Here is a 25287-nt window from a genome sequence, read left to right on the forward strand (position 1 = left end):
TTCTTGTATGTTCAAGGTAGTGTTTGCTGGGTCAAGGTTCTGTTGGAGCTCCCTGTATTTTGAGCAGTCAGTTAATTTCGTTGTGCCAATCGTTCTACATAATTTGGGGTTGGAGAGTGAAATGCAAATCAAATCATGATCACTCCCCAAGTTTTCATTTAGCGATGCCCACTGTGCTTCTTTGATGTTTAGCGTGTACATGCAATAGAATGTTATGTCCTTGCTTCCACTGTTACCTGTGTGTGTGTGTGGGCGTGCCTATGTGGTTTGCTGTCTGCATGCCAAGGTTCTCAACTGATTGCTCAAGTAGGGCTCCTTTAGGGGATGTGGCGCGTTGAAATTTCCCGATATCACCATCCAGTCTTTGGCGCCTGCTATGGTCTTAGTGTCCAATAAAATTTGGGGTAGGTCCAGAAGTTTGCTTTTGGGAGGGCTGTAAATGTTTGTTATGATGGTGTGTGCTTTGCCTCTTTTCCATGGTAGCATGCTGATCATTACAGAATTGGTTTCCCTGGTACGTTGGGGGAGGAATATCATTTGTGCCGTGATTGACTTGCTCACCAGCGCCACGCTGGTGAGCAACTTTAGGATTTTGGGGGTCGTTCAGAACATAATAGCCCTGTAGTCGGGCCGGTTTGGGCCCGACCTCCTGAAGGCATATTATGTCCGGAGCTACCCGAGAGCTTTTAATAAAGTGCTGGAGGGCTGCCGCCTTTCTGGTGAAAGATTGGCAGTTCCATTGCCATATCTCTAATTGTTTCGGGTTGTTTTGTTTTGTTTTCTCTTTAACTGTGGTAGGCCATGGTTCCTACTCGTTATTTATGCTTTTGATATCTCGGTGTTCGAGCTGTCTGTATCAATTAGTGGTGGGCCGTCTTGGTTTTGGCCCATCCGGCGCTGACTGCTGCGGCGTGTTTCTTAGTAGTTGTGGTTTTGGCAGCAGTTTTTAGCTGCTCCGTCACTTGTTGTTTGTGCTTCTCGAATTCTACCAGCATTTGTGATTGGAAATCAAGGAGTTTATGATTCACGAGGGTTATCACCTCGTGCATTAGTGATTTAGTGGTTTCTGCCAATAATAATTGGATTTGGGCTATTACGGGTGGTGCATCGGTATTTGGTGTTTGCGGTATTGGTGTTGATGGTTTTGGTTCGCTACGTGTGAGAGTGTTAGTATTTGATGTGATTTGTGTCGGTTCTGCGGCCGATTGCCTACGATCTGATTCGAGCTGTTGTATTTTTCATGTAAGGCATTCCTCCAGCTCCTTAATTTTCTCGTCGGATCGTTGTCGTTTGCATTCCTCGTCTTGAAGTTGTGCATGTAGCTGCGCGTTTTCCGGTTTAAGTATTTCATAACCGGGATCTCTCTGTGTGTTTGGTGTGTGTTGCGGAGCATTGGTAGATACAACCGTTGCCCAGCTCACCTGAGGCTTTTGTGACTGCCGGTGCTGCAGGGGCACTGGCGCTTGTGCGGCCCTGGACGGCTCCCTGGATGGGCTCCTACTTCTTTTGCCATTAGGAGATGTGAATTTGTGGCGATGACTGTCTTCCTCATCCTCTGAGCTGACCCACTCGCTCTTGTGAGCGGGACTGACGATTGATGTTCTTGGAACAAATGTTCTTAAGTTTCTGTGGGCATTGGTTGCTGCCAGTCTCGTGGCCTGCCGCTTCGCACACGGCGCATTTGATCACACATTTGATCGCCCCTGTGTCCAGGGGCGGGGGCATCCCCCAGGCCGCATTTTTTGCAGATGTTGACCAGGTGGGGGCATACATCTGGTCGGTGTCCCGCTTGGAAACATTCTGTGCATATTTGAACAGTGGGCTTGTATGGATGTAGTCACATCTTTCCTCCCATGTAATAAATACATTTGGGAAGGGAGTCACCAGTGAATGTGATGAGTGCCATGGATGACTTGCCTAGCATCCGAGCTCGTTCGATTTGAACTCCGTGTGTCCGTACTCGCATGTTGGCTACTAAATGCTCCATGGATGTGTCCACTGGAATGCTGTGAACCACACCTCGATAGCAGTTATCGGGGTTAGCTACGTATGTGTTGAATTGGTGCATGCATCCGTTCAATTTGAGTTGCTTGATGCGGCGGAGTACATTGGCCACTTCCGTGCTGCTTACTGATAAAATTATAATGTTTGATCCGGGGCGAGTGGGTAGGATGAAATCTACACCTGTGATTCTCTCTAGCTTCATGGGTCCATCTTGAGTGTGACTGAGATGGTCTTGGATTGGTTGGCTTGCCTTGAGAATGGCACTTGCCAAAGTTGGTATTAGTATGTCTTTGATTGTTAATCCCTTTGTTGGACGCATGATTATTTTTACATCATCCTTTGGTAGTGCTGGCAGATGTTTGCGCTTTGGTTGGTGGAAGCGATTCCCTTGGTTGTCGGTCACACCATATGGATGGTCGCCACATTCCCCTCTCACGAAGTTTGCGTGACTTGGTCAGCTGTGTTGCTTTGGAGATTGGGCTTCCTTGCTTTTTTTATTCTTCTTACATTGTTTCTTAGCTCATTGTGATTCTACTACGTTCCAACTACCGCCAGTGCCGTCAGTCTTTGTCGGGTCGGTTTCAATCAGATCCTCGTCGAACTCGTGTTCCATCTCGGTGGATGAAGATTGTTCGTTATAATCATTCGGTGAGTGCCCTGAGGTAGAGCACATTGGTGCCAGTGTTGTACCGGTAGCTGTCATTGCCTCTTTAGAGGCCTTCTGAGACATTTTCTGTATCGTTGAGGCAGCAGCGGTCTCACAGACCATGCCTAGGCGTAGCGAACGCTGTGCGTGTCTGTGAGTGTTCTTGCCGCATTTGTTACCCGACGCAGCTGCTCCCACTTCGAATCCTCAAACTTCGAAAGAAATTCGCCTACCGGTTTGAAAATGATATCCAGGTGTAGATCTCGTCAAGTAGAGTCCAATTGATATCTTGGTTGTTGTCCTACAGTCATTGGAAAAGGTGCAAGTTGGGTTTCGGTGGAGCTGATGTGAGGCACATCTGCTCTGTCTGGCCTCCTATGGCGTCTCCAATGGTAGTTAAGATGATAGAAATGACAGCTAAGATTGAGAACGGTTGCCAAGGTTGGGAAAACATGGTCTCATGTGCATGTGGATCGTAATAAATATGAATGTGACCAGATCATATCTAGTGCATTCTCTTGCCTTTCTCAGTAAAGAAGAGGCATCATGCTGTTTGAAAGGGCGCCTAGAGGAAGACCGGAGGGTGCAAAAAGAGCATGCTCACATATGTAAGAGATGCAGTGGGCTCCTCTGTGGTTATCATTGCACAGCCTATCAACTGTGAGAAACTGCATGCCACTCTTTGGAGCACAAGAAAGCCTGGCACATAGCATTAGTATTGTGCCGCTGTCCCCAAGTGGGAACACTGGGGTACAAATAGGGCTGTTGGGAAAGCAAAATTTCCTTATTGAATCGAATATGAATATGGAGAGAAAAACAAGCTTCAGATATCAAATCGAACACTGGATATTTTCTCATCTCTAACCAAAGCGAAATATAAAGCTTGTGTGGAGTTTAAGTTAAAAATGACATGGAGCTTACTTGCATTATTTGATGCACATAGTGTCCTACTGGATGTTTAGTCAACTGGGAAGCTTCTAAATCAGCAGCAACTGGAAAATCAATGTGTCTGGTGCACCATCCCAATGACAGTAAGGAAACAAAGGAACAGCATGTCACCAGATGCACGCAGAATGCTGTGGTTATTGAAGGAGCAAAGGGTAATACTATAGCACCATGCATAATTCTAAATGGCGCAAGCATGGTGATGTAGGTCTTGAAATTGAAAAAAATGCAAAAAAATGCCAATTTTCAAAAATCGCTATGTTGAAGTCTTCACTGTCCAAAGTATTACCCCACAAAGTATTATTGCTCAATTCCTTCTCGAAGTATTAAAAAAATGGCAATTTGTGAGTGTTGGTGGGCCGGAATTGAAGGCCCAGCTCGAAAATTTGCCCTAATTTCAAGCTGCCAAAGCTCTGGACGATGCAGGGTGATCGTCGCCATCTTGGTCTCGTTTGAAAGCTGGTTTCCCGTACTTCAGTTTGGTGCCTTTCAACACAACGAAGGCATTCTGTGAGCGATGTCATCGGTGATGTTTTCGAAGGGTGAAATTCGGTAAGAGTGACGCTGATTGGATGAAGCGCGCACTTTTCCTAGGCGCAGTCCTCCGATTTGCCCTGGCGCGCGCCTCCTCTCCTTCTTCAGCAGGCGCGGCCGCGTGCTGACGGTGTGGTGCCTTCGCGTCGTCTGCGTGGAAGTAGTCAGAAGCAAGCGTGGAAGTAGTCAAAACCCTCTACAAGGACTTCCTCAACCCTGTAGGAAATGACGTCATTTTTGATGGCACCTGGAAGACCCGTGGCCACAATTCTAACATAGCTGTGGGGTGCATTATTGAACTTTACACAGGCCTGGTGCTGGACCATGTTGTCCTTTCTCGGTATTGCCGTGGCTGCCAAGGAGCACTTGACCCCGATGATGATGGCCACGGTGACTGGGCTATGACCCACAAGTGTCAAAAAAACATTGACTTCAATGCTGGATGGATGGAGACAGAAGCAGCACTTATCCTGTTCATGCAGTCCCTGCAGAAGAATGGGCTGCGCTACACAACGATTCTGTCTGATGGCGATAGCCGCACTTTTCATGCACTGACTCAAGACAGTATCTACGGATACTTATACCCGTGTCACACGGGCGTTTGGAAGGCCTTCCAACCGATAGTCAGTTGACTCAAAGGTCAAGTTCGAGCTGCTACACGGGCGGTTTCGAAGGCCGTCGAGTCAATAGTCTATGGAGTCAACGGAGCACCCTGCAACTCTATCGAAATCTCGATGGCCTTTGAGCAACGGAAGCGGAAACAGCGCGAACATGCCCTCTCGTTCACAGTGTGCTCGTACTCACGGTTAGAAAGAACAAATCAAACCAAATGCTCTAAAAATACTATGTATGAGTGTAATTCATTATTCAATAAAGTGTTTTTGCCACTTGACATGTGCGAACACACACCAAAACGGCAGCCGCATCGAGCGGCGCAGACGTTGCCGCAGTTTCGCTACTCAACAACTTAAAAACTAAACATATATGTATGGCAATGTATAAACAAAGAAAAGAAATTATAGTATTTTTAAATGGTTTTAATGTTGTTTAACTTTTCGTGACATGAAAACGAAAATAAAGATCCACAGCGCCACACGATTTTGCGAGAAACGCCTGAACCACTCAACGGCCTTTCAAAAGTGCCGTGTAGCAGCGCGACAACTCCTTTGAGTCGATAGAGTTGTGGCGTTTCAAAGGCCGTTGAATGGAAGGCCTTCCAAATGTGCCCGTGTGACACAGGTATTAGACATTGAAAAAAAAAGACTGTCTGAACCATGTACAAAAGCGAATGGGGCAGCCCTTAGCACCTTGGTGGAGAAGAAAAAAGCCCAAGGAGAGTCTCTTGGTGGGAAGGGGAGACTTACCCAGTATAAAATAAAAAAGATAACAAACTATTATGGGTATTCTCTGAGGAGCCACAGGCATGACGTTCGTGCAACGCAGAAGGCAGTGCAGTCACACTGTTGCACATGACTTCAACGGACGAATCCCCTGATCACAGTCATTGTCCTGAAAGTGATGACTCCTGGTGCTTCTTCAACCGTGCCCTGACCATCCAAGAGGAGCCACCACCGCATAAAAACCCTCTGCCAAGGTTTATTCGCAATGCACTAGAGCCAGTCTTTGCAAGGCCCTATAGGTGACCAGGCCCTCTTACAGCGCTGCAGTGATGGCATGACACAAAATGCCATTGAGTTCCTGCACTCTGTGATCTGGACCCAAAGCTCCAAAAACAGACAAGACTCATTGCTGGCTGTGGAAAGGGGTGTTGCTGAAGCAGTGTCACACTACAATCAGGGAATGACACAAACCAGCAAGGCTGTCAGTGCAGCTTGGCTATAGTCCTGGCAGCTCCCTCATTCGAAGGAGCCTTGAAAAGGATAAACAAAGGCTTTACAGGTCTAAGAAAGGTCAACAAGAGACTGAAAATATGAAGAGAATGGCCAAGAAGCACAAGCCTGACAGGACGCAACACTACTGCCCAGGTCTTGTGTGAACTTGTGAGAGCGTTCAAAAGCTTGAAAGTGACTTTCTGGGTGTTTTTTCTTTCGTCAAGTCCCTTTGCCTTATGAAAGGTTTGATAAAGTTTCCATGAATTTATTTTGGTAAATTTGGTGTTATTGTGCTCAGCAACACCTGGGCAACATGTTAAAGCCCAAAGGTTTTCCATTTGTTCAATAGACAAAAGAGCTAGTGGCAGTAAAACTTCAAATGCAATTTTCTCAGCTTTCTTTTATTTTTCGTCATGTGCTTTTGCCTTACGGAAGTTTTGACGCTGTTTACATCAACTGATTTCAGTAAACTAAGCATGATTTTTTTTAGTAATATCTCAGCTATATCCTAAAGCTTTTTGTTTTTTCTTAAATGTGATAGATTATTAATTAGATCAAATGTAGGCTAGTTACTGCCGCGTTGTTTTTTTTTCCGAACTTTGCTATTTATTTGTGATAATCACAATTACTTTATTGGTGTTTGCTTATCTTTAGGATATGCAGTGGGCCTGTGGAAATGCCTGCATATTCTTAAAGACACTTTATTTTAATGAGAAATTATTAAAAAGGTTCGTAAGAAACGACCTAATTAAGAGTATTGTATTCTGTCATATCTTTTCTTTTACAAGTGAGATATTTTAAATCTAAACACATATTTGAAATCAGCATTCTACAATATATCTCCACACAAAATTTAAGCAACGTATGTCGAAAAATAAAAAAAAAAGTTTTCAGAACTCTCGTCTCCCCTTAAATTGAGAAAGCAAAGTTCTAAGCTGTCTAAAGACAAGGCATCCTTATTGAATGACTAGAAATTATCGAACAGAAGTAAGTAGACACTCCACGTGTTTGTTAAGCAACTTGTGCTTTTATGCAACAAACTGCAGCTCCCCTGCAGCAGAATAATATTCAAGCAAGAATGAATATTTAACAACTTCAATTAGTGAATTGTTCAATTGAGTATCAACCTTAATAGCAAAGATGATCCGATTCGTATCTGAAATTTTGAGTATTTGCACATTCATAGTGAAGTATTATTTTTAAGCCCAAAACACTATCTGAACCATAGAGTTTCATATTACTATATCTAGAGGGAAGTCTGGCACTGCGATCTTTTAACCATCATGGGAATGATCTGAAGTACAGGCTACGGATTGGTATTTTGTTGACTGGCGAACTAGTCTACAGTTATTTTCTGGCAGTTTTGATTTTGCTCTAAGCGCAATTGCTATAACTCGCAGTGGGATGGTGCGACACAAAGCTCTCTTCCTTTGTTCTGGTGCTCGAAGTGGTGATAGCGCGCTGGGCCAGCGGCTGGGCCGATGTTTGTGTCGTGGTGTGGTGTCAAAGCTCTGATGAGAAAGCAACGGCATCGTGGACGTTGAAAGAACGTGTTTTCACTGTTTTGACCTTGGTTTGTTAAGTATATTAGATTGGCGCTGTAGCGTTGTGTACTTTATGAAACTTTGGAAGAGCAAAAGGAAGGCACTACTGATACAAGACACAGACAGTTGTACTTCCATTGGCTTGACAATCAAATTTTATTGAGGGCTTCATTACGCATTGCTCGTTTATGTGCTCATTGAAATGTGTGTTTTAGGACTTTGAAACACAAACTTACTTGTGGTATGAAAGGTTGCTGCTTCCTGGGTGTAGTACCCGCCGTGGTTGCTCAGTGGCTATGGTGTTAGGCTGCTGAGCACGAGGTCGCGGGATCGAATCCCGGCTACCGCGGCTGCATTTTGATGGGGGCGAAATGCGAAAACACCCGTGTACTTAGATTTAGGTGCACGTTAAAGAACCCCAGGTGGTCGAAATTTCCGGAGTCCCCCACTACGGCGTGCCTCATAATCAGAAAGTGGTTTTGGCACCTAAAACCCCATAATTTAATTTTTTTCCTGGCTGTAGTCTGCTGTCACAAAATGGTTAAGTGCAAAGCCACACCATAGCAGCTGCCGGCGGCCGCTTCTGAAGCGGTGCATCAATCAAAAATATAATGAAGCATACTCGTAAGAGGCCACAAACGTCCTAGCTAGCACTGCAGCAGATGTGCTTAAAAGTACTCTAACACGTTCAGCAATCGTGACAGCCGATGCAGCCTTTTGGAAGAGCGAGAGAGTTCGCAAGTGCCTGTAATTTGTGAGAAAAATATTGCGTTCGCAGCGAGCAGGCGTCATAGCAGACGACAATTGTAGCATTCCTCTCAAAGGTGCAACACTTTCTCACAAAAAAATTTTTTATTTCCATAAATACTCAATGAGTATTTTTATATAAGTACATGCACGGTTGTTATTGCTGTTGTAAAAATAAATAAATAATTATTCTCTGGCACTAAATCAGGAACAGAAATGCAGAAGAATGCATACCCTGGTGTGCCCTGGTGGCAAACCGTGCTTCAATCTCAAAGTCATACAAACCTTATGTAATGTGTTGTGCATTATATAAGATACTGCAGAAATAAAATTAGATTTATGTGATAATATTTGAGTATAGCTTCGTTTAGCGTGCCACAAGCAAACGCCGCTAGTCTAAAGATCGAAGTCAATTCGAAGCCTGTACTTCCAATCATTCCCATGTAGGTTGAGGCAACGCTCAGGAGAGCCCTCATAGACACTAGCGTCACATTTTCCTCTAGGGTATTTATTTAGAAACTCTATGATATAAACTAATTGCAGCATCCATTTTTGTTCTGCACTTTCTACATCTGATGGCTGAATGCTACTTGATGGCTGAAGGGGATCATTCCAACACTTTTTGTAGTTCATAAGTAACTGTTCAATCACTAGATCATGCTGTCATGAATATCTCAGTGAAATATGATTCCCTTTCATTTAGTAGGGAACCTACTGCACGACTCAAAAGATTGCTTGTCCTTTTCAACAGCTTTCTTGAAATCATGTGAATTTCTGTGACATCATGATCTTAGGTGACAGCAAAGGCTGAATGAGGGGTGGATCTCTGCCACACAACAATAATTGTCATCTGCCTTGCTTGCGTTTCCTTTCTTGAAAACGCCGCGCCCGCTACTTTCCCGTCGGGAATGCTATGTCATGCTGATAACGCACATGCCGTTCGTTACTGGAAAGTACTGGGCTCGCCACATTAAAGAAAGGAAATGCGGACGAGACAGATGACGATTATTGTTGTGTGGTAATAGGGTCTAATTTTGCTTAAGAGTGTAGGTCATGAACAGGAGGAGCAACAAATGACAAGCCTTTTAAATTAAGATATATATGAGCCACAACATTCGTACACCACAGCATTGCTCAAATGCAGGAGGTAGTTGCATATTTTAGGGGTGAGTGAATATTCGAAAATTTTGAATAACGAATCAGATATACAGTTAAACCTTGATATAACGAACTTCAATATAATGAAATTCTCTATATGACGAAGTACTTAACTTTTCATAACCTTTTGTCCACAGAACACCGTGTGCTCAAAGCCTCAATATGACGAAGTATGTATGTGATTTCAATGTAACGAAATTTCACTGCCGCCGTAAAAGAATCCTGAGACAGTAAAGAGTTCTTAAATAGGGGCCCAAATAGTTTGGGGCCCAAAGAGCTTTGTGGGTGCTAGCGTTGGGGCACACAGGAGTGAAGAGGTTTAGAATAGGGCTTTGCGTTTTCGGATAGTGTCTTGCGCTTGCAGGGCCACTAGGGCGTCAAAGAAAAACTATGTTAAATAATTAAATAAAATATACCATTTTATGATAAGAGTAATTGACTTTTGTGTCTTCACATTTCATTACAATTTAGACGTTATTCCAGTAGCTGCAAGCAATCTGTTGCACTTAGCTTTGAATGACCAATTTTACGCGCCTTCAGCAGCCAAGTCAAGCCGTGTTAGGATTACGAGCCATGAAGTTGACAATTGAATTTGGAATCAGCGGCGTCTAATTAATCAATCTTCATTACACGTGTTAGTTGACAGAAAGTGACAACCGCAGTCGCTTCTCCTAGCTTAGGAACTTCACACGTTACCAGGAATCAAGCCCAGTTTGGTGCTAGGTTAGAGCCGTCGCTTCACCATGTTTGTTTACACAAAGCTTATTGGGCAGCTTTTGGGGCTCCCGCTAAATCAGTGAAATAGCGTGCCCGACGCAAAACCCAAATGCAGTTTGAGGCTCGTGCAAGCGCAGTGGCTTCGACGCTATTTCTTTGGGACCCCAAAACGTTTGGGGCCCTTATTCTAAAACTCTCTAGTAAGTGGAAACTTCCACAGACACAGATTGTCAAATGATTGAATATAAGCGGCTGCTTGTAGACGTTCCTGTAAACGACCACCGAAGTGGAGCCGCGTCATGTTCCATATAAAGTCCAAGCGCGATAAGATCCTATCGGTCCCCGCACATTCAGGATAACCTGCAAATGAATATTTTACAACAAAATGAATTCGCAGTAACATTGTGTCAGTATTGATTGCTGTGGTCACTAAAGCGGCATCTACCTTACCGCGCTGTGCAGCGGGTCTCCGCTCCCCTTTGTAGAATCCTCCATGTCAGGTCTGGCGGGGAAGTACAAAAAGAAAGAACATGTACTGCACAAGTAAAAGGGGGGAAATGATATAATAATGCAGCAATATTTCCAAGATAAAAACAGAATAAAAGCCTACCGAGCATGCAAATTGAACCGAGAACTTCGCAGTCCTGACCTCAACACTTTTTCTCGGCACCACGAAACATGAACAGAGAGCAAGCTTATTCCGTAGTACAGTTAAACCTTGATATATCGAACTTCAATATAACGAAAATCTCGATATAATGAAGTATTTAACTTTTCATAACCTCTTGCCCATAGAACACCATGTATTTAGAACCTTAATATAACGAAGTGTGTCTCTATGCAATTTCAATATAATGAAATTTCAGTGCTGCCACAAAGGAATGCCGTAAATAGACACTTCCGCGGACACAGATGGTCAAATGATTGAATTGAAAGCGGCTGCTTGCAAACACACTTCTAAAATAGTGCGCCGCGTGACAAGAGCAACCTCCGAAGTGGAGCCGCATCATGTTCCGTATAGAGACCAAGTGCGATAATATCCTATCATGCCGCGCACACTGTGTGCTTTAGGTGCGAGTGAAAGTGTGCGAGGGTGAGAGAAGAAAGATGGTGGCTTCGCAAGTGCCGCCTTCTCGTGCGAGCAAAGGGAAAGACGGGGAGGGGACCGAGCTCGCGGTAACGCGATCAAGCGCGCGCGAGGGGCAGACCGGGGGAGGGGGTGACAAAGGGGGGGGGGGGGGGGGGGCTTAAGTTGGTGCCCGTCTCGGTCGTGTCTGCGCATAGCTGTAAGCGTGGCGGAGCACATACGCAGCCACATACCCTGCTTTAGAGGTAGTCAGCCACGTGTGCAAAGATTGGGCGGGTTGAGAAGGTATGGCACCTTGTAAGCTGTCTTACTGCGCATTTAGTATTGGAGTTTCATTTCATTTAGTATTGGAGTAATCTCGAGTTTCAGTGACCCGTTAGTGCGAGAGGCAGGCGAGGTATTCATAAAGCCCCTTAAACTTCGTAAAGTACTGCCACGCTTTGAAGAATGCCGCCTCCTCCGCGTTTCGACGCATATGAGCCGTGCCGCACTATCTGCGCATGTGTGGGTGCGCATCCACAAGCGCACGTGTGGTCTGAGCTTAACGCGATCGAGCGCGCGCGCCAGGGGCGGAAGTAAGTTGGCGCTTCGCGATTTCTGGTGCGCGTGTCGGCTGCGGCTGTGCATAGCAGTGAGTGCGGTTGAGCGCATACGCAGCCCCGCACCCTGCTGTAGAAACAATCAGCCTCATGTGCAAAGAGTGGGCCTGCCGTGATGGCGTGGTGCTATGCAGACTACCTTCGCGCACGTTGGTATTGGTGGTTGCATAATCTTTAATTTCGGTGATCTGTTGGAACGAGAGGCAGACGAAGCATTCGCTCCCCACTGCCAGCGCTTTTCCTGATTGCGCCGTCCCATGGCGGGTGACGCTATCAGCCACAGGGGCGGAGTGCATGCGGAAATGTAGCTTGCTTCGCTTCATTCGTACCGCCGATGTGAAGATGTCGTCCACGTACGTGGCCAAACCGTATCAATTGTCTCCGACTCCCAAATTTATCAAAATGTATTTTTTTTAATTAAAATTTGCTTTTTCGTTTGCCAGATAATTCCGAAAATCCTGCGGCCCCTTTCCGACATGTAAAAGAAAATCGATCGGTGACTTTACTTTTTTCCATAAAAGGTCGAATTTCAATACAATGAAATTTCTATATAACGAAGCAAATTGCCGATTTTACCAACTTCGTTATATCGAGCTTTAACTGTACTTCTATTTGATACAATGCTCGAATTGAATAGCTGATTTTCAGAACACAGAATATTTATCGAATAGTTTTCAAATAATCAGCACCAACGCGAAATCACTTGAAAGAGAACAAAATTAAGCAGTGAGAGGTTGATTTTTCTCATTCCCATCCTTGGACTAACTTTAATGCGTAGCATAAGCTTTAATACCACTGTAGTTACGGTATTCATGTCGGGGCAATGTTCCTGCTTAAAGCTCGCATGACACCGATGCTATGTGGGATCAATCTGATGTTATTATAATATATTTAGGGCCCTTGCTTATCTACCGCATTCTATCGCGTAGTCTTCTGTTGACTATACCTATGGCAATACTTTGGTACTGTTACTTCACTTGTAAGGTTGCCATTTTGCTAAACATATTGTTTAGTTTTAATAGATAGTGATAGTGATAAAGCAGCACTTTAATTAATATAGTCACTGCTGTATAGAAGCTTATTTCGGTGCAGAGCTTCTGACATTCTTGCTTTGTTGGTTGAAATTTACTGATGTTTCATGTAAGATGTTGCAGAACTCTAGCACTGCATTGAGAGAAGTCGTCTTAATAATCAAAAAAGTATTTATTCGATTCGGTTTCAAGAATTACCATTTGCACACCTCTAGCATGTTTGCATGAAACCCTTGCATTATTGTGAAAGGTGTGATGCACATAAAATGACATCAACAAAGTGCTGGAAAAAATGTCAGAAGCACACCTCAAAACCTGACCTTGCTCTTTGTGATCAGAAGAGTGATGTTTTTATTCAACTGCCATGGTTCTTTAGTACAAGCCCATTTTCCTGTTTCACTGCTGAAAGTTGCAGCCTGTGTATTACTGTGCACTTTGAAGTGAGACAGCAGGAGCAGAATCAATTGAAGAAGCCACACAAACAGGTTTATTGTGTTGCCTGCTCCATTAAAAGTAAAACACAAAGGACAATGCAGCAGTGTGAGACTACACTGTCAAAGTGACCCTTGCCTGTAGAGCTACAGATTTGTTTATTATAGGATGAGGGAAAGAAAGAAAGCTCTATCAGTTTCTTCTTTCTTTTCGTAACTTTGTTAATTGAAAACACTTGTAAAAAATTCTCCTTGGAGGGTGTTCCTGAAGTGATGCCCTGCTTGCAAAGTGCATTTTGCAGTTTTGTTCATACTATGTGCTGCAGGGCCTCTTCAGGACCTGAGGAGACAAGTGTGAGTCATTACAATTGAAGGTGCTGCTTGTCTCCTGAGGAGTGGCCACAGCAAGAGATATACTCTATTTACTTGCATAATGATCGCACTCGCGTAATGGTCGCACCCCTGAATTTTGTCATCAAAATCGATTTTTTTCTTTCCTGTGTAATGATTGCACCCGGAACTTGCCGCAGCAGTAGGTCGTGTGCTAAGTCTAGTTAATGATGATCGCGCTTACCATCTGTCGAATGCTGGCGAATGCTAAGTGAACTACTCTTCAAGACATACCAAGCAGTCTGCATGCACCAAAAATTCTTAAGCAGATGCCCAATTTCATTCCTTTCATCACTTTCCGCACTTCCATGAAAAGAAAAGCTACAACCAAACTTGCCTTGGCTTTATTATTTGTGGGCTTTATAATGGTTGTGGTCAACAACAAAAAAGGCGCCTTTCGATTCTTCTCGTCTGCACTCGTGGGCACGAAACAAATCGTGAGCGACAACGATAGTAGCCACATTTACACTGATACGTTAGAAGTGTACCCTATTCATACGCCGACGCTTGTAACACAGCTAAGATATTCGTCCACCCTTAGCGGAAACGTGCTGTATTAGGATAGTAGTGAAGACAAGTGCCGCAGTTTCCGCAATATGCCCGCCGTATGTTTCTATGTCACTGGCAGCTAAGCATGCCCATCTCTGTTTCTGTCCCCTCAAAGTAGACATGGCTGTGTTAGTGCCGCAGACTTGCCGATACTAACAATATTATTCATTACTGATACGGCCCTTGCACAGAATTCGTACCGCCGAAGTCACCGATTGGCGCGCATACAAGGAATGCACAACAGATATGGATCTCCATGTAGGAACCCTGGATGAATGGTGTGATAACCTCTGCAGCCACAAAAAAAATGGTCACCAAAAAGGTGGCCACCACCGGGGAAGCTCCAGGTGTTGATCCACATCTGCTCCATCTATGGGAAGCCCAGAGAGGGCTCACCAAATGGTGCAAGAGGCAAAAACTAAATGGGAAACTCAAAATCCGCCTTGCTGAAATCACAAAGAAGGTAGAGGGCTATGCCCTAGAATTGGCTGAAAGTAATTGGAAGAAATTCTGTGACAGTCTGGATGGAACGCTGAGTACGAGCAAAACCTGGCGAATACTTAGAGGCATCACGAACCCGGCCAAAACTAAGGGCGAAAACAATAAGGCACTAGAATGCCTGTGCCATACGTACACAGGCATGGAGGAGAAATTCTGGTCAAGGTGTAGGGAAAATGCTTTAGCGGAGACATAGCACCACCACCCTACGACGTTCAATATCAAGGAAAACCCAACTATATGTTGGACGCCCCCATTAGTGATTTTGAGGTCTGCGCACCCATTGGGTACATCACCAAGAATATGGCAGCGGGAGGGGGCAAAATCACCAATCTGATCATCCAAAACATGAATGACTGCTTGATCACGGCCTTTACAGAATTCATTAACAAGCATTGGGCACAAGGTACCATCCCACAACAGTGGAAACATGCCCAGGTAATCCTAATCCCAAAGCCTGGCCAGAAATTAGAGGTAGCACACCTGCGGCCCATCTCCCTCACATAATGTCTAGGCAAATTATACAAGAGGGTTGCAAAGAAATGGCTGCAAGGACCATCTCGAAACAATGACCTGAGGCCGCACACCTTTGGCTTCAGGCCCCACCTCTCAGCTCAGGATGTCCTCCTTCTGTTGAAAGAGGAGTTGCTCATACAACCCAAAGTGGGATGTGAGCATGTTGTCATGGCAGTCGACATGAAAGATGCCTTTGGCAACGTGAGCCATCAGGGGATCCTTGATGGCCTTATCGACACAATCTGTGGGGAAAGAATCTACAAATACGTTAGGGCCTTCCTGAGTCATCGCATGGCTGAAATCAAGATCGGCACTCTAGAGTCGAGATTAATGCAAGTGTCACACCGCAAAACACCAAAAGGGGCAGTAATATCTCCAACCCTCTTCAGCGCAGCCATGCTAGCTAGGCCTAGCTAGGGCATTCCAGAACCAGCCGCATCTACAGTACGCCATGTATGCGGACGACATCATGGTATGGACTACCACAGGCTCTCTGGGGCAAAAGGAAGAGAGACTGCAGGAAGCTGCAAGCCTCACTGAGACATCCATAACAGAATGTCGCATGCAATGTGCCCCACAAAAATAAGAATTAATTAGGATATGGAAAGGCAATAGCAATCGATCGGTCCCTACGCACGTACAGCACAAATTAGAGGTCTACATGGCTGGGACTAAGATAGAGGAGAAAATCACCATCCGCATCCTGGGCATGTGGCTTCAGTCAAACCAAAGATACGCCTTCAGCCTCCACTGCATTCAGACATCCGTGAAACAAGTGTCTAGAATGATCAGAAGGGTCACTAATACAAAGGTGGGCATGAGAGAGAACGACACAATTTGGCTTGTCAAAAGTCTGGTCGAAAGCAGGGTTCTATACAGTCTTCCGTACTACAACTTGGTAAAGACAGAAAAAGATGCCATAGAAACCTTTCTGCGGGGAGCTTACAAAACGGCCCTGTAGTGCCCTCAAATGGCCTCAATGGAACTCCTTATGGCCCAGTCAATAATGGGATGAGACATCCTACGCAGACTGGATTTCAGAGTTTGTGAGGAACTCCAAAACATACAGGTGGACCTCACAACTGCCCAGAGAGAAGAAATCGCCATTGCCCCAATCCCGAAAGGGATGGACCCCATCCTAAACCCGGGACGCAGAGAAGATTGGGTTAGGCACTACAAGAAAACATACAAGGGCAGCAATAACACACACTACACTGACGCCACAGTACATAGAACTCGTACAGTAAAAGCTCGTTAATTCGAACCGCAAGGGGACGCCATCTCAGTTCGAATTAAACGAAGTTCGAACTAACGAAAGCAATGAAGAAAAACAGGACACCGCGACCAGGAAGCAGCAGGGCATGGCGCCAGTTCAATTTATTGTTTGAAAAAATCCGTAATTGTGGTCTGCTTTTTTTCTTTGAAGGCAACAGCAAGCACTTTCTGCTCTAAAGAGCGAATGTTGCGGAAGGCTTCCTCTTCGCTTTCTTCAAAACTGAAGAACAGGCGGGCGGCATTAAGTCCGGCCATGACTTCCGCAGCGGAGGGCCGCACCGGTGCCTCGTCGTCTTCCTCGTCGTCGTCACTGGCAGCGACAGGCTCTATGTTTTTAACTTGGGAAATGATGTCCTTGTCTGTGGTCACACCACAGACAACTGCGCTCGCATCCACGTCTACGTAGTCGGCAAAGGAAACGTCTTTCAGAACGTCCGACATGGGAGCGGTGACGCTAGTGACGCAGTCTCCGTGCGCAGGTGGCTCGTCCACGTGCTCGCCTTGCGTGGTGAAGCCACAGTGGCGATAGCAATTGGCTATTGTAGCCCCTGTCACTTGTTCCCAAGCACGCACAAGCATATGCAGTGCCATGTGCCAGGCGGCACATGGCACTGCATATGGCACTGCACGCCGGCACATGGCACTGCACTGCAGGCCAAGTTCCAGGCGGCACGCCGCCCAGGCGCGGCGGCGCGTAGTTCGAATTAACCGTGGCAGAACCAACTCACGTTCGAATTAACGGGCTTTTTTATACATGGACTTCTATGGAGCTAGGCCGGACCAAATAGTACGGTTCGAATTATCCCGAAATTCGAATTACTGAAGTTCGAATTAACGAGCTTTTACTGTATACCATTTTTTACAGCCACAGTGATAGATAACAGCCCAGTCAACAATGGGAAGAGACATCCTATGCAGACTGGATTTCAGAGTTTGTGAGGAACTCCAAAACAGACAGGTGGACTTCACAACTGCCCAGAGGGAAAAAATCGCCATTGCCCCAATCCCGAAAAGGATGGACCCCATCCTAAGCCCGGGACGCAGAGAAGATTGGGTTAGGCACTACAAGAAAACATACAAGGGCAGCAATAACACACACTACACTGACGGCGCAGTACATAAAACACATATACCATGGTTTACAGCCACAGCGATAGATAACAGTCATAGAGAACTCACGAGCACCACAGAGCGGGCCTACAACATCAGCGAGGCCAAAGAGATAGCCATCGCTACCATGCAGGTGTGTAGAAACTACAAAAACGGTAGGATCTGCATGGCAGCCTCCAAGCTAATAAATAAAAAGGACCTCGGCACAATCAAACTCATCTGGATACCAGGTCACACTGGCATCAGGGGAAATGAACTTACCCACATGGTGGCCACCGCGCAACATATCAGTGCCACCCCGGCAGTGAGGTGAGAATTGAACCTGAACCAGTGGACTGGAACCTATTTTCAATCCTCGAACATTACAGGAGGGCTTAAATTAAGTTCACCGCACCCCATCGGAAACTAAGCAAAGCGGAACAACTCATCTGGAGAAGGTTGCAAACTAGAAGTTTAAAGCTTACCCACACCTACATCTCATACACAAAATAGATAAAGAGAGATATCTAGGTGAGTGCCCATGGTGCGGGGCTGAGCCCACGCTGGACCATATAATGTGGGAATGCACCGAGGTGCCTCAAGAAAAGATTACTGAAACTACAATGTGAGAGGGATGGGATGCCTTGCTCCCCAGCTCGAAGGAGGCAGCCCAGAGGGCTGCCATACTCCAGGTGAGCCCGAGGAGCTCACTCCAGCGGAATCCTAGAATAGGAGCCCCAACCGCCCTGAAGATCACTATATTGCACAATAAAAAGTTTTTTCTCCATGCGTGTGTGTGTGTTAATGTCATTGGCTTTGTGCTGGAATGACGGCAATAGTTTCTGTGGCTTAAGGGAAGTGCGTCAGTTACTGGTTCCCAACTATTTTGCCATGCTTTTTAGAAGAGTCCTCTTGTTGCAGGCAAATGAAAAAAAAGAAAAACCTCTATTGCAGCATTGTGGTGAGAGGGGAAGGGTGACCAAGTGGCAGAAGCGTTCTTTTTATTTAACCATCTGTGCAGTATGCATGTATTCATTGCATGATAACCATTCATGGCTACTCCTGTGATGAAGGTATGCATGTATTGCCATGAGCATTACACTAGTTGGGCATAAATGTAAAAGCCACCTCAATTTGTAAAGCTGTTTGGATTCTTTATGTGTGTGTTTCTTGTGCTTGTGCAGAAAGACGTGTCCAGCCTTTCTTGAGGCCCTTATGAATGTATGCCGACCTCATTGTGAGCTGTCTGACTCACGCCTTGCGAAAGATGTGACATCGGTGGCTTCATCAGGCGAGGAGGTGGTTCTGATGCTTGCTCGGTGTCTTCCACATATTGTGCCTAATGTCCTTCTGGCAAAACGAGAGGTGGGCTCACTCTTCTCTTTTTTTTCTTATTGATTGTGGTGGTTGGAAGAAGCATAACATCTTGCAGTTAGGACACCTAGTGTACTTAGCATGAGCTTGCTTGTAGGCAATGCCATTTGGGTTTCAACCAACTACTTGTTGTTCTGGCACAGGCATTCCTGGTCTTAAGTTGGTGCTTTAATTTGGCGATATTAATCCTGGTGTTGGCACATGCAGCGCATCTTAAAGAATAGTGAAAATGAATAACTATTTTGGTAGATAAATATAGGGGAGGTTGTACTACAGTAAGCCAGCTTAGTTGGAGTCTTTGAGGAACTATCAGGCATTGTTTGGGATATCATTGTCCTTAGTGAGGTTAGAACTGGTGAGGCTTATACATTGCTGAATAATAGCCGTGTCTTCTGCTATAGAGGACTCCCAGATAAGAAGCAGTATGGGGTATGATTCCTAATCCATAAGGACATAGCGTGCAACATTGACGAATTCTACAGCATGAATGAGAGGGTAGCAGTAGCCGTAATCAAACTTAATAAGAGGTATAGATTAGAGGTAGTACAAGCCTATGCTCCAACATCTAGCCACGATGATGATGAAGTAGATCAATTTTATGAAGATATCGAATTAGCAATGAGAAAAGTGCAAACTCATTATACTGTAGTAATGTCAACTTCAATGCAAAAGTGGGGGAAAAGCAGGCTGGTGAACAAGCAACTGGTAACTACGATGTTGATTCTAGGAACGCTAGAGGAGAGACGCTGGTAGAATTTGCGGGAAGGAATATGCTGCGAATAATGGACACCTTCAGGAAGCATAGCAGTAGAAAGTAGACCTGGAAAAGCCGTAATGGTGAAACACAAAATGAAATAGATTTCATACTTTCTGCTGATCCCAGCATAGTGAAGTATGTTGAAGTGTTCGGTAGAGTAAAGTGCAGTGATCATAGGTTTGTGAGGTCTGGAATTCACCTCAGTTTTAATAGAGAAAGAGTTAAATTGGTCAGCAAGAAACAGGCCAGCCTAGGTACAGTAAGGGTAAAAGCAGACCAGTTCAGGGTGGTACTTGCACACAAATATGTAGCCTTAGAACAGAGAAATGAAGATGACATAGAGGTAATGAATGAAACCGTAACTAGGCTGGCTTCAGAAGCAGCAATTGAAGTGGGAGGTAAGGCACCAAGCCAACCAGTAGGTAAACTCTCCCAAGTAACAAAGGACCTAATAAAGAAACAACAAAGTATGAAAGTGTCCAACTAAAGAGATCAGATGGAATTCTCATAACTGTCAAAACTGATCAACCAGGACAAAGTAAGGGATATTTGAAATTATAACGTGGGAAAGACTGAGGAAGCAGTAAAAAAAATGGATGCAGCATGAAATCAGTGAGAAGGAAACTTGGCATAGAACAAACCAAAATGTATGCACTGAAAGATAAGTGGAGTAATATCACCAGCAATCTTGAAGATATATTAAAAGCAGCGAAATAATTCTATACTCACCTGTACAGTACCTAGAGCAGCCACAATACCTCCATTCGATGTAGTAATGAACAGGTTACAGAGGCTCCTTCTATAACTAGCGATGAAGTTAAAAGGGCCTTGCAAGACATGAAACGGGGGAAAACTGCAGCAGAAAATAGAATAACAGTCGATATAATAAAAGATGGAGGAGACATAACGCGTGAAAAACTGGCGGCCCTTTATACAAACTGTCTTCAAATTGACTTGAAAGGTCCCAGAGAACTGGAAGAATGTCACCATTATACTAACCCACAAAAAGGGAGACATTAAAGAATTGCACGTTAGCTTACTTCCAGTATTATATAAAATATTCACCAAGATAATCACCAATAGAGTAAGGGCAACACTGGACTTCAGTCAACCAAGGGAGAAAGCTGGTTTCAGGAAGGGATACTCTACAATTGATCATGCCCATGTCATCAGTCAGGTAATCGAGAAATCCACAGAGTACAATCAGTATCTCTATATAGCTTTCATAGATTATGAAAAGGCATTTTATTCAGTAGAGATACCAGCAGTCATAGAGGCATCGTGTAATCAAGGAGTACAGGATGCTTACGTAAATACCTTGGAAAATATCTACAGAGATTCCACAGCTACCTTTAATTCTCCACAAGAAAAGTGGGAAGATACCTATAAAGAAAGGGGTTAGACAAGGAGACACAATCTCTCCAGTGCTATTCACTGCATGCTTGGATGAAGTATTCAAGCTATTAAACTGGGAAGGCTTAGGAGTGAGGATCAACGGCCAATATCTCAGCAGCCTTTGGTTGGCAAATGACATTGTCCTGTTCAGCAACACTGGAGACAAGTTACAATAAATGATTGAGGACCTTAACAGAGAGAGTGTAAGAGTGGGGTTAAAGATTAATATGCAGGAGGCAAAGATAATTATGAATAACCGGGCAAGGGAACAAGAGTCAGGAGTACAGTACAGAAGTACAGGACCAGAGTACAGCCTCTAGAGTCTGTGAAGGAGTACGTTTACTTAGGTCAATTACTCACAGGGGACCCTGATCATGAGAAGTAAATATGCAGAAAAACAAAAATGGGTTGGAGTGCATATGGTAAACATTGTCACATTATGACTGGAAGCTTACTATTATCACTGAAAAGAAAGGTGTACAATCAGTGCATTTTACCGGCGCTGACATATGGGGCAGAAATTTGGAGACTTAAAAAGAAGCATGCGAACAAGTTAAGGACCGCATAAAGAGCGATGGAACGAAGAATGTTAGGCTAATGTTAAGGAGACAGAAAGAGAGCAGTGTGGATCAGAGAACAAACGGGGATAGCCGATGTTCTAATTGCCATAAAGGAAAAAAATGGAGCTGGGCAGGTGATGCAATGTGTAGGTTAGATAACTGTTGGACCATTAGGGTTACAGAATGGGTGCCAAGAGAAGGGAAGCACAGTCGAGGATGGCAGAAGATGAGGTGGGGCGATGAAATTCACAGGCGCTATTTGGAATCGATTGGCGCAGGACACGGGTAATTGGAGATCGCAGGGAGAGGCCTTCATCCTGCAGTGGACATAAAATAGGATGATGGTGGTGGTGGTGGTGGTGGTGGTGGTGGTGTTGATGATGATGATGATGATGATGATGATGATGATGATGATCAACACTGCTAGGCCGGCATGGTTGTATAGTGAGCGTGGTGACAAAGAGGAAGTGTCCAATGTGTTAGGGGATCATTAATTCATCATTGAATGCAGTAGTAGTGAAAAAGATGGTAATAATGAAAAAATCGGAAAGAATTTGAAACATAGAAAATGAGGGTCATGAGAACACTCTATTAAGGGGCACGGCTTTTGCAGAGCGAAAAATGGGCAAAAAATAGATTTTTGAAAATCAAATTTTTAGCTACTATTACTCTTTCTCTATTTGATTCCAAAAAATTGTCACATACGAGTTTGTGCCTCGGTGGACGAAAGGACGTTGGGAGGGGAAGAGGAGGTTGAAGTGTCTCGACAATCGTTAGATGGTGTTAACCCTCACTACTGAGCTATGACCTTGTAACTGTATATGTTGTAAATACATATATTTTCTCCCTGTAACAATATCTTCACTGAAAACCACATAGAAGTGCTCTAAAATTGTGTTGTATTAGCCAAGGTGGCAAAAATTTTGTGGAAGTATTTTTCTTGGCGCAATATCTCCAGAAAGGCGCAACCGAGTGCCGCCATCTTGGTCTCATCAGAAAGCGCATTTCTCCGTCTTCAAATTTGCTGCTTGAGGGGCGCGATCAGAGATCGTTGTTCGAAATGCATGTTCAGTTAGCATTCAGTTTCGCCTCATGCAATTGGCCTAGGCAGCATGGAGTTGTCAGCTGCGAGGCGCAGCTGACGACTCGGCCAGGCTATCTCCTCTGTACAGAAACAAGCAGACAAAAAGGAAGTTATTGAAATCCGTGCCGGAATTTGTGATTGGTTGTGCCCCCCACATGACTCCGGCACGGTTCGCCATTGTCCGACGCATGTTGTCTGCTCGGCTGTTTGCACCTAGCGAGCTCTGGACAGTCTCCGCTCTTTGTAATCTCGATGAGCGTCAGAAAGGGGGCCACGCGGATATTGCAGTAGCGGGGCCGATCCCTCCATTTGTGGACGGCTCAGAGCCACTGCTAAGCATTCCGAGCATCGGCGATGCGGACTTTGTGACCAAGCTTTGGGCACAGACTCCTTGGACACGCGGCTAAGCCTTTCAGCACTCGGTGTTTCGGAATTTATGACCAAGCACATTGCACACACAATCCTCGGACCCACACTCGGACCCGCAGCTAAGCGTTTCACGCATAGGTGTCTCCAACTCGTTGTTAAAGCGCATCACGCGTGGACTTCTTGGACCCTCGCCTAAGCATTTCGTGCATTGGAGCCTCTGACTGCGTGACTAAGCATTTCGAGCGTCGACTTCTCGAGCCTGTGGTTAGGCGTGCCTCGGCACCTCGGACTCTGCGACTAAGCACATCGCGCGCCGACTCTATTTTCATATTGTTACGATACAACAGCTGCTTATGAGACATGGTGCAAAGGAAGATGAAGGTGGGCATCCGGGTTTAGCATGAGCTGGTTTCCATCTTATTCTCTGGCTGCTCTGCTCTTGTAAATACATTGTAAATAGTTCCTTTGTTTGTCTTTCCACACGTAATATTTTGGTGGAGGTTTGCGATCCCCGTCCTCACCATGGAGCTTCGCAGCGGTCGCTACATCAAGCTTGCTAGCATGCCTCCATGAGATGAGACCCCATCAGTGTCGGCTATGACTCGTCAGACTGCTCCAGTCGTGACGCTTTCCCAGGCTTGCGACTCTTGTCTGTTTTCTGGCTTGGACGGCACTGTCGTTGAAGAATGGATCAACCTTTATAAACTCGTCAGCACTAATAGCAGATGGGATCCAACCATAATGCATGCTAATGTCGGCAACCCACACGTGTGGTACCAAACCCACAAAGACAAATGAGCAAGCTGGTACATTTTCAAAGAAATACTTACTGAACTGTTCAGCAACGCCTTTGGGTGCACGGTCGCAGCAAATAAATCCCTTGCTACGTGTGCACAAAGCCCCGCAGAGCCCTACGTCTCATACATACAAGATGTCCAAGCTCTTTGCCGCAAAGCTGATGACAAGATGTCTGAAACAGACAAAAGTGCTGTACATATAAAGGGTATCGCAGACAACGCCTTCAACTTGTTGGTTTTTGGCAATGTTTCTACTATTGAGGCCATCACCAAAGAATGCCGCCGGTTCAAACAAGCCAAGAGCCGGCATATCACGCCCCACATTGTGCGCCTGCCGAATACCACTGCTACGTCGACTTATGAGGACCATCCATACAATAATGTAACTCATGTCATTTGCCGCAAGCTTGTGAGGCCTCCTATTCGCCATCCTACTCCGTGGTGCCCACCAATCCATCACCAGCCACGATTGCTATGATCCAGGCCATTGCCCAACAGGAATTTCAAAACATAATTCTCAACTTCGTGTGCTCGTCGACCCACAAACCCAGCGTGCAGCACTTCTCTTGTGGCCTACCTCGTCCACAACATTCCTTTCCCACCACATCCCACAACCTGTCTGAATGGCGCACCTCTGACGACAGGCCCATCTGTTTCGACTGCTGCCGCATTGGCCACATCGCTCATCACTGCCGCAAACGATGGCCAACTCCGTCTCCGACATGTAACAGTGCATATTTCTGTAACTTTGCACCTACTGCTCCCTATGCTTCTCGCCAGGATCGTACTACCACTGGCGCCCCTGCTCCTAATCTTTGCTACGGCCGATCACCGTCACCCGCTTCTTGTCGCCGTCCGTTCTCCACCACACCCAACTGGAAAACTAGGAACTGCAGCCTTTCAAGGTGAAGCTGCAATATCAACCTTGCCCTCAAATCCTCTGCTTACTTTGCCCACAAACCAGAATCTTCTTGAAGTTGATGTTGAAAGCATTGCTGTCACTGTGCTGATTGACACAGGTGCCCACCTCTCCATTATGAGCGCTGCCTTCCGACAACGAATTAAAAATCTCCTCTCGCCTGCATCAACACATGTCGTCAGCGTTGCGGATGACGGTACTGTTCCTGTCGGCACGTGTCAGCATTGCCAGCCGCCACACTGCTGTCCTTTTTACTGTGATTGCGCATTGCCCACACAACCTAATTCTCGGCCTTGATTTCTTCTGAGCGCATTCGGCTCTGATCGACTGCTCCGCCAGCATCCTCCGCCTAGAGCTGCTTATTCTTTCGGATACTTATGCAACCCCCACCTCCTAGAGCTGCCTATTCTTTCGGATACTTATGATGCAACCCCCACCTC

At 45.3% G+C, this 25287-nt stretch overlaps 1 protein-coding gene across 3 annotated transcripts in view; it reads left to right on the forward strand.

The window, feature by feature from the left end:
• The window catches only part of LOC126547836 (RAB11-binding protein RELCH homolog), a 223897-nt gene that overhangs the window by 41734 nt on the left and 156876 nt on the right, over positions 1-25287 (forward strand). For all 3 annotated transcript variants that reach the window (XR_008609355.1, XM_050195847.2, XM_055063701.1), the window contains one exon: positions 18777-18957. Coding sequence is in view for 2 of the 3 variants with exons in the window: in XM_050195847.2 (XP_050051804.1) it covers positions 18777-18957 (181 nt within the window). In the remaining variant the exon portion in view is untranslated. The remainder of the gene's footprint in view (positions 1-18776; positions 18958-25287) is intronic.

The sequence above is a fragment of the Dermacentor andersoni genome, chromosome 1 (genome assembly GCF_023375885.2).
Source record: "Dermacentor andersoni chromosome 1, qqDerAnde1_hic_scaffold, whole genome shotgun sequence".
NCBI lineage: Eukaryota > Metazoa > Arthropoda > Arachnida > Ixodida > Ixodidae > Dermacentor > Dermacentor andersoni.